The sequence below is a fragment of the Phaethon aethereus genome, assembly GCF_964289735.1.
Source record: "Phaethon aethereus genome assembly, chromosome: 3".
NCBI classification, from domain to species: domain Eukaryota; kingdom Metazoa; phylum Chordata; class Aves; order Phaethontiformes; family Phaethontidae; genus Phaethon; species Phaethon aethereus.
Window position 1 is genome coordinate 28583517 of NC_138576.1, and position 14395 is coordinate 28597911.

Genomic DNA, 14395 nt, shown 5'->3' on the forward strand with positions numbered 1-14395 from the left:
GCTTTGGTTAGATAAAGAATAAAGGATCGAGTCTCTTAATTAAAGGTCCAGTGAATGTGCATCACTTTTAGATTAATATTTGTATCTTAGAAAAAGCATAAAAGTAGATATGGGGTCACAAGGGAAAAGAAGAATAGGAATCACTGAAAAATCTACAAACACTTTCTGTTTTTCTTTCTGAGAATAAGGATGCAAAAGTTCTTTTATTTCTGCCTCAACAGTATTAATGGTTCAGCTTTGGGCAGCTCCCAAGTGACTACTTTTCCTACACTGAAAATAACAGTGTTGTTTTGAAGGCTATTAACATTTATTAAGATACTGTACAGACACTGTGACATATAGAACATGCTCCATATTTACCATAAACACTCTTGAAAGATAGTTAGTCCTGAAATGCAATTTGCAAAGCATTCTAATACTGATACTTACCATATGGGTATTAAGCTGCTCTCTTGCTGTTTCTGGTAAGCCTCCAACGGGTTTTGATGACAACAGCTGACGTTCAGTGTCTGTCAGCCATTGCTGCATATCTTCAACTTCACCATGGAAACCTTGGGCCTAAATTACACCACATCATCTTAGTATTAGGATGGAGAACATTTCAGTAAGCTCTATCTTAGATGCAGAAGTATACTGGCAACAGATTTAATCAGATATTTGCTATTATCAAAGGAAATAGAAGGGGGGGGGGGGGGGAAGAGAAAAACAACCCAAAATTTAAACTAGCTCAATCCAATCTAAACGATAAAAACAAAAAAACACAGAAATCTTGAAAGTAGGCTAAATGAGCACGAGAGATATCAATGTTTTCCCTGAAAAATATACCTATACAGAAAATTCACCCTTTGAAAATATGTAGGCCAAAAGCTGAATTCTTGATTTAGCACTATATAAGACCGTGGCCAGCTGTGGAAGATACAGCAGGATTCAAACTTTCTCCAAATTCAGGAGAGTCTGTATTATGGTTTTGATTTAGGCCAACTTCTAATCCGTTTACCTATGTATTTCATGTAAAAAGACACTTTTTCTGAGTTATATCTTTACTTGATCATTTCCTGTTCACCTGGATCAAGGCACTGTCCAGCTGCTGTTTCCTTTGTTCTGTTTTTTCCAACACGTTTTGCCAGCGCTGATTCAGGAGTTCCAACTTGCTCCGTAAATTACTTGCTTCTTCAACAGCACTTGATTCAATCAGGTCATTTCCTGCTTTCTTAACTGCTTCCACTGTAGACTGATGAGCTAAAACATCATTTTGTAGCACCTACAATTGTAACACAGCATGTATAACTGGCCATGTTGATACATTATTGAATGAAGTCAATCACAGTGACTAATGATGGTTCTAAACTATTGCCTTGTCACTGGATTATCATCAGCACAAGCATTAGCAATTAAAGCTAATAACTAAGGTCCCTTCAATCAAAAGCCGTTACAGATCATTCTGCCAAAATGCTACATTTTATGTTTGTATCTTGGAAAAAATAATATATGAATACATGTATTTCTGAAATTATGAAAGGCTTCTAGTACTGCTAGTGAAGAATTATTTCTTCACTTTCCTTAATTTACTACATACTTTTTTTTAATAGGATTTTTGTTTTTGAGGGTAAGGTGCGAAACCAGTGTTATATATAGTAGTGCCAATTGCTTGTGGAGCAGTAGTCTAAGAAGAGAGGAGAGAGAGAGGAACAAGAATACTATGTGCCTGCTGGGCCATACAACAAACTGACTGCCATGATGTCTTTTCACGCATTTCAGGTCTACAACTCATTTCACATTATGTCAGGCTACCAGGACACTTCAGCTGTGCTAAAAGCTGGGGAATGATTGTAATACTAACACCACAAGACCTCATCCATCTGGTTGAAAACCTGTTATCACCAACCACAGTAAAACCATAAAAGGCAAAAATTACATTTGGGAAACAGATGCTGTTTTCAGAAAGATTAAAAAAAAAAAAAAAAAAAAAGAGAAAAGCTTTAAAATACCAGAAATAAAGAACAGAAAAAGAGAATATGCAAAATGCTTGGAGAAAGAATGGTAAACCCCATCTAAGAAATTAAAGTTTATGACTGCTGTCTTCCATGGGGTCTGGTTCAAACTCACCTCCCTCAAAATGCTAACATATGGAAAAAATATATAGCTAAATACAAAGGAACTTTAAAATAAACTATACAGAGCACTTGGTGAAACAGCAAGTCACAAGTAGCCCTTGTATACAAAACGTGCGTCACATTTGCTTTAATTCTTTTAAGCTAAGCACTGGAATATATTCTTTATTTTATTTTCCTAACAGGGTGAAGAAAAGGGATATTCACAGAATCAGACACATCTTATCCCTTCCTTCCTGCTGAGGCTCACTAAGAACAAGGTCTATTCTTTCCAACATTATTCAAGAGATGGATGTTTTTCCAGGCTACCACAGGATGCACTACTGTGTGAACTTTCTAACCTACAAACTCCATTTTATGAAAAGGAAGTAGATTTTTTCATGTGTTTGCTGAACTCCTTCAGCACTGAAGGTAGATGAAGTCATAAATGATGTCTGGATGCTTCTTCAGTAGTAAAACACTTCCGTTCAATAAGAACATAAAAGGTTGACAGAGTAGAAGCTGGATTTGGGGTTTTTTGTTTTTTTGTTTTTTGTTTTGTGGGGGTGGGGTTTTTTGTTTGTTTGGTTTTTTGGTGGGTTTTTTTTGTTTGCTTTGGTTTTTTTACAGGGCCAGTTTATAACAGTAGTCACATAGAGCATGTAGATATTGTACTCTGCTCAAGTTCCAAAAAACCACACAAAAGGCTTCAGAAGCTGCATTAACACAGACAATGAAAATGCTTTAATTATCTATGTACTGTCAATTTCAATCAATTCTCTCTAAATCCAAAATGGACTCTGAATACTTTTCACATCATATGCAGGCCAAAAATTAAATGGCAGATTTAAAAGAAGGAGAGGATTTATGAGGTTAGATTTAAGTCTTCAGGTCTAGAAAGAACACATCATCAGCACATGAACAGCAGTCATGCAAAGAGGTAGGGAAGATCTCTTGCTCATGGGAGATACTCTTCAAAATAAAGGCACAATGAAAGCATTCTTCCATGGGCTCCAAAGTCACAATAAGCAGTAAAAATACTAAAACAAAACATAATAAATTAGCCCTACATTGTATGTAACAAGGAAAAAGATAGGAGCCTGGATACCCTTAAAGTTTGCTGAGATTTTCAGAGAAGCATTTTCTGTGTTAGCTGGACCCAAGAGATATGCAGAATTCAGAACAACAAATCACTATTTTCCGAGAAGGAAGAAACAAGAATGAAGGATGCGTAACAGCCACGTGCATTTTGTGAGACCTGTCCTAAACAGAAGTAATCAAGGAGTTCATTGCTTTAGGGAGAGTAGCAGGTTCAATAACATTTGAGTTCCCTGGGTCAAATGAAGGTGAATAGATGTAGACACTATGGTGAGCTGGTCTTTTTTGGCTAAAACCTATGCCACTTGAATGGCATACGTAAGGAAGGAAGGAATATGGAGGAGAAAGAGGAAAGATATTAGTTATTCCAAGCCTGGATTTCAGCCATAATCTGCATCTTGAATATCTCTGTATAGAATTATTTATCAAGCGCTAAGTTTTACTACAAAGCTCATCACTAAGATAAACATCAAAAGAACATTTCAGTTAATATTCATTGTAATTACATACATGATGTTTGGCAAGTTCAATTTCAATAGCCTTGGGGTCTCCACCCACAGGTTTCTGTTCATTCAGCAAGTCTTCTGTATGCGTCAGCCACGTCAGTAACTCATCCAGGGCATGCTGGAACTGCCCCAAGGCTAACAAGGCACCTTCCAGCTTGTGCTATAGTAAAAATAAAATTAACAATAAAATGGTTTCACAATGCTAGTGAATTGGCTTATATTACCATTAGTCACCATAATCCAGAGCACAGTCCATGCATATGATAGCATAAAAAACAGGGAGAGAGAGTTATCCAACACAAGCAACTACTTTATAGTTAGAGCTGAGTTAGCAATTCCCCTGCAAAGCCTGACATTCCAGGCTTAAATTCCTGACCTTTGAAGAGCCCATGTAACCAGAACAGAGTTAAATTTGAAGGTTCTCTCATCAGATATGACAGGCTCTTAAAATGTAATTTCAATACAAATGCAATTTGGTGCATGATCTTTTTAAAACCTTATCTGTGTTGTGAAACTATTCTGTTAAAAAAAAAAAACACTTCAAAGCACTGCATCTTTAAATCTCTCTTTCACTTTGATAATTTAATATTCAACTATTTCAGTGCTCTTTGGTTAAGTTGTTGGTTTGGTGTTTTTTTCCAAGTGCTCAGTTCAGCAGCTAATGTTACCTCTGCACATATAAACATGTTTTCAACTGCTACTTAAGATGTCATCAAATAACCAAAATGAAATAATAATGATTCAACATGGCACTGCTAACAGAGGAAGCGACGAACAGTACTGCTAAGGGTTTAAAAACCATAAAAACAACACAATAAATTGTAAAATTCAAATCCTATTATATATAGTTCTGTAATTTCCAAAATAGGAGGAATGAGTAAATTGATATGAACATTTTACATAATAAAAAGCTTCTCTCAAAAATCTAAGTAATTAATAAAGCCCCCACCTTCAAGTTTATTTACCTGTCTATTTATAATTTTTTCTTCTAGGCTGTCCCACAGTAGTTTGAGCTCTGAGAGAGGGTCTTGAACAGTGTGCTTGTCACTCTCCTCTGTTACCTTCTTCAGCAATAACTCTGCCTGATGGTTCAGTCTTTCCATTTCTATCTGCTGCTGATAAGCTTCTGTCTTAAATTGCTATGGTAAATAGAAAAAGAATACAAATAAACATATCACAAGTAACAATCTTCTTGAATATAGCATAGTACAGCAATATTTACAATCCTCATGCATCACTGTCAACTTTCATAAATTTGGGTGTTTGTTTTCCAGAGTCAAAATCCTTCCAAGACACTGATAATCCAGACAGTCCCAGCTAAGTGAAACTATGCGACAGTGTCTTACATAGATGGCAGATATTGCTAACTGTGACCAGAGCATGAAAAAGATGCCCAATAGGAAAGTATTCTCCAATGATCTCCCCGGCTGTAAAAAGGGCAGAACATATCTTGAGTAACTTCTAGCTCTTGTTGTGATAATGTAATACTTTAAGCTTCAAATAGAATTATTCTTCAGAAGAGCTTTCTGCAAATTTTCTTTAGTAGCACACCCTCTTGTACACACAGCTTGGGCAGTAGTCCGAACACAACTTGCATATGTGTGTTCAACTATGTAAGATTATGGTTCATTTGAAGTTACATCATAAAATAGATAAACAACCTGCCCACAGCCAAAAAAATGTACAAGTGAGCAACAAAACCAAGGACATTCCCTGATCATTATAAAACCCTGTTTTTTATATATAGCTTAACAGCCTACCAATGCCAGAAGCATATTCAGTCATAGAAATTTTCGCCTGAAATTTTGATTTTCAGCTTACTCATGTATCGGGAATGTCATGATCTGTGTGAGCATTTAGATAAAGCCTATAATGGCAGAAGCGAAGCTTTGGAGGCATTCTCTCAGAGCCTCAAGGAAGCTGTTAATGGTAGAAACCAGAAAATGTAAAGGTCATAGCAAAAGAACCCTGTACATAACAGCCTTAAAGCCTCTGAATGAGAAGGAATGCTATTTCCAAGTATTTCTGGGCTCTCAGAACATATTCACAAATAAAATGCAGTCTCACCATCTATTTGGAATAGAAATATATTTTAAAATTAAAAGTTTGCAGCAAAATGTTATTTGAAATTTTCATGCAGATTCTTTTATACTAGAAATTGAAAATTGCTTTTGACTCTTGAAAAATAAACCCTAAACACTACAGAAAAATGCAGACAGATGAAAATAGAAATTAAATAAACTGCTAGTTCATACCTTAAGTTCCTCGGTTTGCTGCTTCACTGTCTCCAGATCTGTTCCAACTGGTGACATAGATGCTAACTTGCTGCCAGCAATGTCTACCCAGTCAAATATTGCCTGAAAATCACAGTATGAAATTCAAGCATGAGCAGAGAAACAGTATCATGTTTGAAAGTTGTATTAAGTAAAATATCAGATTTTTTTTTTTTACTCCAGAGAACAATATTGCTATGCTCTTTGAAAGAAAATAGCTTTCTTCAGCGAAACCTAGGTTTCTTTGCAACACAAGGGATCAAATATTAACTAAAGTATTTCATGCAAGAGTTACAAGAATGTACATGCTGCAAGACTGAGCTTCTATTAGTAGTAATATTCTGCCGGTAGTATTCATGCTGAGTAGCACCCTACTTCTCGAGCAAAATCTGCAGTTTTTGTGAATAACCTGAAACGTAAGTACGAGACAAACTGTTCTGCAGTCCTTTGAAGTGAAAATGGAAGGCGGTAGTTGACTGATAACACACTTTAAATGATGATTACAAACTTCTTTTGAAGGATAATGTTATCTGTGTAAGGAACACGAAACATGACCCATCGAGTACATATTAGGTAGTGAAGGGTCATAACTGAGCTTGACTGAATCTCCATAGGATAATACAGTTATAACTTAAAAAAATAAATGTTTGCGGGAACTTCTCTTGCTCCTGATATAATACAGAACAACCTCAGGAACACTCTACTTGCAGATTAAGAACAGCTGTATCAATCTGGGTAATTGCATAGGGGAAAAAAATCATCCCTGTTAGGCCCTTTTCCTCCCGTGATTCATTGTGGAGAATGGCTTAGGATGGCTTGTCATTGCTGCCCACTGCTACACAGCTCCCTGAGAAAAGGAGAACTACCCCCAAAATGCTCAACAGGATGAGGCAGCTGCAGCTAACACTCTGCCCACAATACTTTTCATATTGTCTATTGAAATGAGCCTAAGAAGACATTTGAATACAGTTCTTTCACAAAGTACCAAGCTTGCAGGATGTACAATGTACAACCACAGGAAATACAAAGCACTTAAACCAATGGCAATGTTCCTAACATAACCCTAAAAGTCAATCCCCAAGCAGTATGAACATAAGAGAACTTGGAGAAAAATACATAGTGAGGGTGCACTGGAAAACAGGCACGTTGTGTTATTATTAAGGAGTGTTCTGCTGCTTGCTCTGCACCAAACACACAAGCAACTGCCCTCAGTGTCATGTGTGCAACTTTAATTTTTAAAGATTTAACGAGCCAAGACAGATATTAATTCCACTGAGCAAAAAAAATAGTTTTGCAAAATCTGACCATGTTTGGAATCTTTTCAAATGTTTCAGTCTTTTAGCTATTCACTGACAAAAGATACGAGGCATCCACCCAGCCAAAATGTACAAAGAATATGCAAAAATAAAAAAAACCCACAAAAACCATCACACAGACAGAAAGTATATCTTAAAAAAAAGTGCTGGAAAATTTACCTACAGATTTAAAATATTGTGATTGGATAAATTATACTAAGAATTAGTATAAGTTAATGGTCCAGCAACATTATGTAAACAATATTTTTTGCTTAAAATATTCAAGCTTAAATATTTGACTTATAAAAAAGGTGGAATAAAATTGAAGTTCTTTGACTGTCCTCCACTCAAAGAAAATAGCAGCAAGTGAGTATATGGACCTGCATTCTGTTTCTTTCAGATCATGTAAATGTGTCACAACTTCAACTCGCCTACCATATGAAGTACTGACTATCACAAGAAAATGGGAGCAGGATTACTGTTAATGTGTGTATTCAGAAAACCTCTGCTCTTATCAATAAACAAGGGGACGTTAAATTTGAATCTAAACATAGTGCAACATATGAAAGAACAACCCCACAGATATTCTTTAATGCAAAAAAAAAAAAAACCCAAACCAAAAACAAACCACCAACCAACCAATCCTGAAAAAAATACCTGCTTACTGAAGAAAGTAGTCACTATAATCACAGTGATACATTTCGTGTCACCTACCCAATTACATGCCATTTTTTTACTACAACTACATTAAATCCTATTGACTCAAGATTGGGTTAGTTGTATCACACCATCTTACCTGCAGTCCATCTTGATATTGAACAGCTGCCTGCATAGCTTCAACAAGCTTATCCACCCGTTCTTTCCATGTTTTGTTTAAGGCATCCCAGGCAGAATTCAGCTGCAAGTAAATGCAATTTACTCCAATGGACAAAAGAACTTTACTGGTGTATAATGCACATTCACTAATTATTAACTGATCAATAACACCAATAAACTAAGCATGAATAGTTCATATTCATTCCATATTAACACTCTTGTTCTCCCTATTGCTGCATAATTAGTTTCCTTCAGAATACCCTGGAGGTTCTGAATTACAAAAGTTGTAAACTTCAGTACTGATTATTGACTATTTTTATTAACATAGGGATTATAATTAATACAGGAAATATTATTATTAAGTCATTTGGAGTTGCATCATTATAATAAAGGTAGCTTAAAAGAAACTTACACTGCTGAACATCAAAGAAATTAAAAGTACTTTGTAGTCATCCAAACAGGATTGTCTCAGTTTAAGATGTCTCAATATATTACTTCAGATGTATCTGAAGCTTATTCTAGCATTACTTTTGCAAAAAGTAGCCATCTACCATATTAATCAGTGAGTATTTTACAAAAAATCTTTGACTTTTACAAAAATTTTAACCCATAAATCAATAAAATAAATTTTTCTGTACATTCTACCTGAAAGGCAATCCTTACTTTACCACAAAGGCTTAAGGAGTATCTCACTTTTGCCACAAAATTTTTATTTTCAAAATTTGTTGGGGGCAGGGTGACCAATTTCATCTGAACAAGCATCTAACATAACAGGTCTAAGCATCTGCATTTCCCATACCTCATCTATACTCTTGTTGACAATAGGTTTGTCAGGCTCTCCACAAGCAGCTCTAAGTTCAGAGCCAAGGCTCACAACTGTTTCTAGTTCTTCTTGTAGTCCATCAATTTCTTCTTTAGCAGCCTACAAAGAGAAAAAAAATCCAACACTCCTAATACTAAATTTAATAATCTATGTACAGCTTGCTTTCAAGATAGAACACACCAGGAATCCACCTTTGTTTTCTTTAAAGTCACTTAGACTTACAATTGGATGCTTAAAATATAAGCATCCCTTTGCAGTGTCAGAGTGAAATCAACTGACATCAGTCTAAATTATAACAATGGGCTATGATGTCATTATGCATGAGATGGAAAAAATAAACAGGAAGTTTTAAATTAGATTTCTTTAATCAGAGTGATTTCTTTTTCAGAGGTTATCATTCAACCTTCAAATCTTTAACTATCAGCATAAATAATTACAGGCTTAGAGCGTAATACATAGAGCACAATACATCTGTACACCCTTCATTTAAATGCTACGTATTACTCAGGGAATCTAAAGTATGTATAACTTATAAAAGTCCCAGTGACATACTTATTATATACATGTTTATAAACAGATATGTAAATATAATGACAGGCACATGTTGCATGCTCATTGAAATTAAGCCCTGATACATGTCATTTACCATAGACTCTTGAGATATCATTATAGTACAATTACCCCTCTTGGTCTCTAAAAACAAATATTCTCCTGTGATATTTCATTGTAATTCTGTCTTTTCTCTACATTCTGTAAATAAAATATTTAAAGCCAACAAAATACTTTCTACTGACCTCAGCAGCTTCTTGCTGTTGCTTGACTACAGATGGGTCAACTCCAGGTCCTTCCAGTTCTCGAATGAAGTCCTGAGTATCTTTAATAGTAGCTACAAGAGCCATATGATCACACCAAAACTTTTCAGCTAGTTCCATTACATCCAACAGTTTGGCCTCCCTTTCCTCAGTCAAGGTCTGGATGTCTTCCCAAATGAGGACCATTTGGTCTAGTTTATCCTGAACAGCTAAACAACAAAGGAACTAGATTACTACCTCGGAAAACAGCTCTTGGCCATAAATCTCCCTACAGTTCTACAGCAGAAACATATGTGTGTATTTTAAAATTTAGACTCTAAAATTGTTTCTTCACAGGACTCCTTATAATGTTAAGTGGAAACAACCAACATGGCCTTTAAAAATAAAGCAAAGGTCACACCCACTATGAATTATTTCAAACAAATGCTTTACTTTTATAGATCTTTAGCAGCTTCTCCAGGAGAATACAATCCCCAAAGTAAGAGTCATCAGAAATGAAGATTTTTATATGCTGCAGCTTGCTGTATTTCCACTACATGAAACGTTTCTCAGTCTACTACCTTTAGCAGATATATCCTTATCAGCTCCTTCTGAACGAGCAATCATTTCCTCCCCTCTCTGTTTAAGCGTCTCGTACACCGGCTGAAGTTTTTCCAGATCCACTGACACATTCTTATTTTCACTGATTTGCTCTTTAATCTTCTCAACTTCTGCTGAGATTGAAGGTGGCTGCCGCAGACGTTCAACTATGCGTTTCAGACTCTCAAGAGTTGGATCTATCTTGTCATGAAACTGGGAGGGTGGTAAAGGACAGAAAGAAGCAGCAGAAAAATTAGAAAAAAAAACAACTGAAAAATGGCATCTGAAATTCTCTTGGAAAAAGGTACTTTAAAATTAACATATTTAACATCTCTATTCAACATATACACGTGTAATGTATATGTTGCAATACCCTCTTCGTTGTTTTTCCCCTCTTCCAATATCTAAATTACAAAAGCGACCTTGCAAAATGGTACTTCCTGTCAGATTTAAGAATTTTACTATGAAGTCTGGGATCCTACAGATATGGCAGAATCTACTTGCTTTTAGCCCTGTGTAATTCATGCAGTAGTTTGTACCTGATTTTGGAGAGCCATCGCTGTCTGATTTCATCGTTTTAGAAAGATATTTACCTTAATATTAGTACATACATTTTCATATCAGGACCACCACTGGCATATAACCACTGATTAAGATTTTATATGTAAGGTCATTCAAAAAGACATTTGATAGTGTCCACGTGGTGCTTATTAGTGCAGTAAAGGTACATTACCTTCTGCAACTACAAGCAGACAACAGTGTGTAATATGTTCACCCACATTTGACTGAATACAGGTAGATGCCCAGAAACTCAACTACAACTATGTTAACATGGTTCATCCTTTGGTACAGGTCTGAAGTTAGCCTTTACCACATGTTTTTGGATCCATAGAGATTCCTCAAAAATATCTTGCCACCATGCCCCTTTCAAATTTTCAGTAGTAATAAATTGTGGGTGTATTTAATGATCCTCCAGAATCCACAAAAAGCACTCTTGACTACACTTGGGAAAGGTGCTAGAAAGAGCACAGCAAAACAAGATTACCTTATGTGAACAAATAGCTACATCCTTTCTATTCAAAGGAATATAAGCAATACAAATGTAATTACTTTTTCCCACCATACAACCCACTTCAAATCAGACCCTGTGACTAATGTTATGGACTCAGTGTTTTTGTTGAAAGTGTGAATATCGTACAAGCCAGCAAAATGTGTTATGAAAGACAGTAGCCTTCCCACGTTCAAGGTATCTGAAAAACTAATTGTGGCAACAAAACCTCACAGAAGTGATAAAAACTGAAATTAAATTGGCAATATTCAGGTCCAATTTTAGGATATATATATTATATTTTTTAAGTTGTCAGTGCATTCAGTGGGCTACCTTGTACTCGTACTTCAATGAGTGAGACAAGGCGTTTTAGAACTTAAAAGGAAAAAAATGCAAGTCATTATAACCTCTCATTCTGGCTCCATAGGTTATGTCCTGCCTTTGATACATAATGCAATTTGATATAATTTAAAACTTGAAGAGCTAAATAATTATTCTTCCAGGACTGTCTAGACAAACATTGACACAGCCATCATAGTACAGAGCCCTGATAATACATATTTACGTATCTTAAAAAAAAAAAAAAAGGATATTATACAAAATTACATTACAATCTTTTGTTTTGTCATCTGCATACACATTTACATATATAAAATGAACCTTAAAGTACTGCATAAATATTTTCTCAACATCTGATTATTTTCTAGCTGTTACCAAAGAATGAATTTTTCTTCTTGCTTTCTGTACTTAGCAGCCAGTACAATGTGTTAATGTCTACCACATACAAAGCAGGGTCTTGAATACTAAGTAAATATATTGATTTTCAAATGTGCAGCTCCAAATAGGGGGAGGATCAAGCATTTATGAGAAAGAAAAACACTGAATCTAAATAATTAATCATCTTTCAGAGTTGTAAGTAAAGAAGGTGTTCAGAGTGACTGAAAGTATAATATAATGTCTATAACCAGTTCAGAAGCAGGATGATATCTGATGTCAATTTTTTTGCTCAGGTTCTTAAAACTCAGTCTGCAGAGCCTAGGAATATGACATTAAGTACAATCACCTGTGGCAAAAATTATTTAGAATGTAGACCTGATGAGAACTTTAAGGTGTATTTCTTTATTTAGTACTTTAGACCTGAGCAGAATATAGCACTTAATTTCCAGCTAACAGAGAAAAAGGGGACTTTCCTATAAAAACAGCAGTATAGAGCAAAGTATTTTTGTTCAGGTTTTTGTATGGGTTCACGTACACAGTTTTACTGAGTTCTTTTCTGAATTTGGGGTTCAGTAAAAGAATTTCAGTTTGGTTTTAATGACAATTAACGCAATATTTAAAAGTCTCCAGAATATGATACCTAATGATACTCTATTGAGATTCACGGCATAGGCTGATAAACTTAAGATACGCAGCTTTTATGGACTTGATCTGAATTTTATGCTTATGATGACGTTTTGTGAGGTCTAAATTTACTTGTAATATTTTTACCTAAGAGTGCAAGCATATGTTACATTAAGTTCTTGTGGGTCTGCAACAAAGAGCAAATGCTATTACCAATGACAAACTACCCTCTAGTTCCACTGGTAATGGACTGTAACTAAAGCTGCCAAGTTCTAGATATAACTACACCCAAGTTAACTGATCAACACCGACATCCATATACAAATGAAGCATCAACCAGCAAGAGAAAACAGAATAAAGTGAAAATAAAATCCCACATCTTTAGGCCTAATGTTCCCTTTTTTACTTCAAAATTAAGAAAAAAATAGCATTTTTCACCTGCAGCAGAGTCATAATACTGACCAATATATAAAATTATAACCCCTCTAGAAATAGAGAAATCAATGCCATAAGCAGTGATATAAATATTCACAGGCCATTACATTGAAAAATCCAGATAAAACAGCAGCTTAGTCTTGATATGTACATGTAAGATGACAATGTCTGTGTATCTTTCCATTTGAATGAATCCAATTATACTTTAAACTTAAATTGATACCTGGGTACACTGAGAAATGGCTTCATCCAGTGCCAGTGCTCGCTTTTTGACATCTTCCTTAATTTTACTGTAAAGGGTGTCAGCTGCCACATATTTCTCTTGGATCGAGAAACCTTCTCCTGGGCTCAGCTCCAGCAACTGAGGCCCAGTTTTGTTCATCTTATCTATATGAGGCTTGTGCTCAGCAATCAGCTCACGCAGTTGCTATAACAAACGAAACAACTTATCAGTTTCTTATGCTTGCACCACCACATTACAGCTGTCCACACTTCTAACACATCCAGCTGGCAAGAAATTCCAAACAAATACCCTTCGTCCTAATGTAAAGCACAAATAATATCAAATAAAGTTAACGACTGCTCTGCCAGTGGTCATTCCCATTCCAACACAGAGCTATCCAGGCATGAAACATCACAATTAGAGACGCACTGGAAAGGTCCGTGCAATGCTCTTGTAGGACATATGATTACAGGTAAAATATAAGATGCTAACTATGCATATGATGCTGGCAACAGACACTCCCCATCGTATTTAGTACCTGTAATGACAGAAATGACAACAATATTACAGACATGTGCGTAACACCACCACATATATACTTTTCATGTTGGTATTTGTCACTTGCCACAAAGCCTTCCATTGAAGAACATCACAGAAAGAGGTACTGGCACTGCAAGAATATTTTTCTTGATTTAAGAAGGGGAAACTAGCACAAGGAAGGGTGAAAGAAATCAGTGAAAAGGACAAGGAAGACTGATCAGTAAAGACCTATCAAAGCTAGTTTAGCGATCTCCTGTCTGACCACAAGACCCCTCTGTCTTCACAACAGCACTATTACTTAACTGACACAAAGTTTAACAAGTAATAAATAAGTAAATTAAATTTGATCTCAGCTGCCTACTCCCTCTCATCATCCACCCCTGAAGTCAGTCAAAATTGTGCAGAAGACTCTGCAGAGGCTTAGGGAAGTGAAAGGTCATGAGGTGTCTTCCAACCTGCCTAAGAACTTTGGTTTTGTTTACTTGCACCCATAGATCTGACAAAAAGGGAAAGGTT

General features: G+C 35.8%; 1 protein-coding gene across 1 annotated transcript in view; it reads right to left on the reverse strand.

Annotated features, from left to right (window-relative positions):
- DST (dystonin) overlaps nt 1-14395 on the reverse strand; it is a gene marked incomplete at its 3' end in the record, with an annotated part of 320121 nt that overhangs the window by 37414 nt on the left and 268312 nt on the right. Inside the window, exons 66-75 of the mRNA XM_081998014.1 lie at nt 13340-13543; nt 10274-10505; nt 9696-9922; nt 8878-9000; nt 8059-8160; nt 5950-6051; nt 4660-4833; nt 3699-3854; nt 1064-1261; nt 430-558 (exon numbers count right to left, since the gene is read on the reverse strand). Of these exons, the coding sequence (XP_081854140.1) occupies nt 430-558; nt 1064-1261; nt 3699-3854; nt 4660-4833; nt 5950-6051; nt 8059-8160; nt 8878-9000; nt 9696-9922; nt 10274-10505; nt 13340-13543 (1647 nt within the window). The remainder of the gene's footprint in view (nt 1-429; nt 559-1063; nt 1262-3698; nt 3855-4659; nt 4834-5949; nt 6052-8058; nt 8161-8877; nt 9001-9695; nt 9923-10273; nt 10506-13339; nt 13544-14395) is intronic.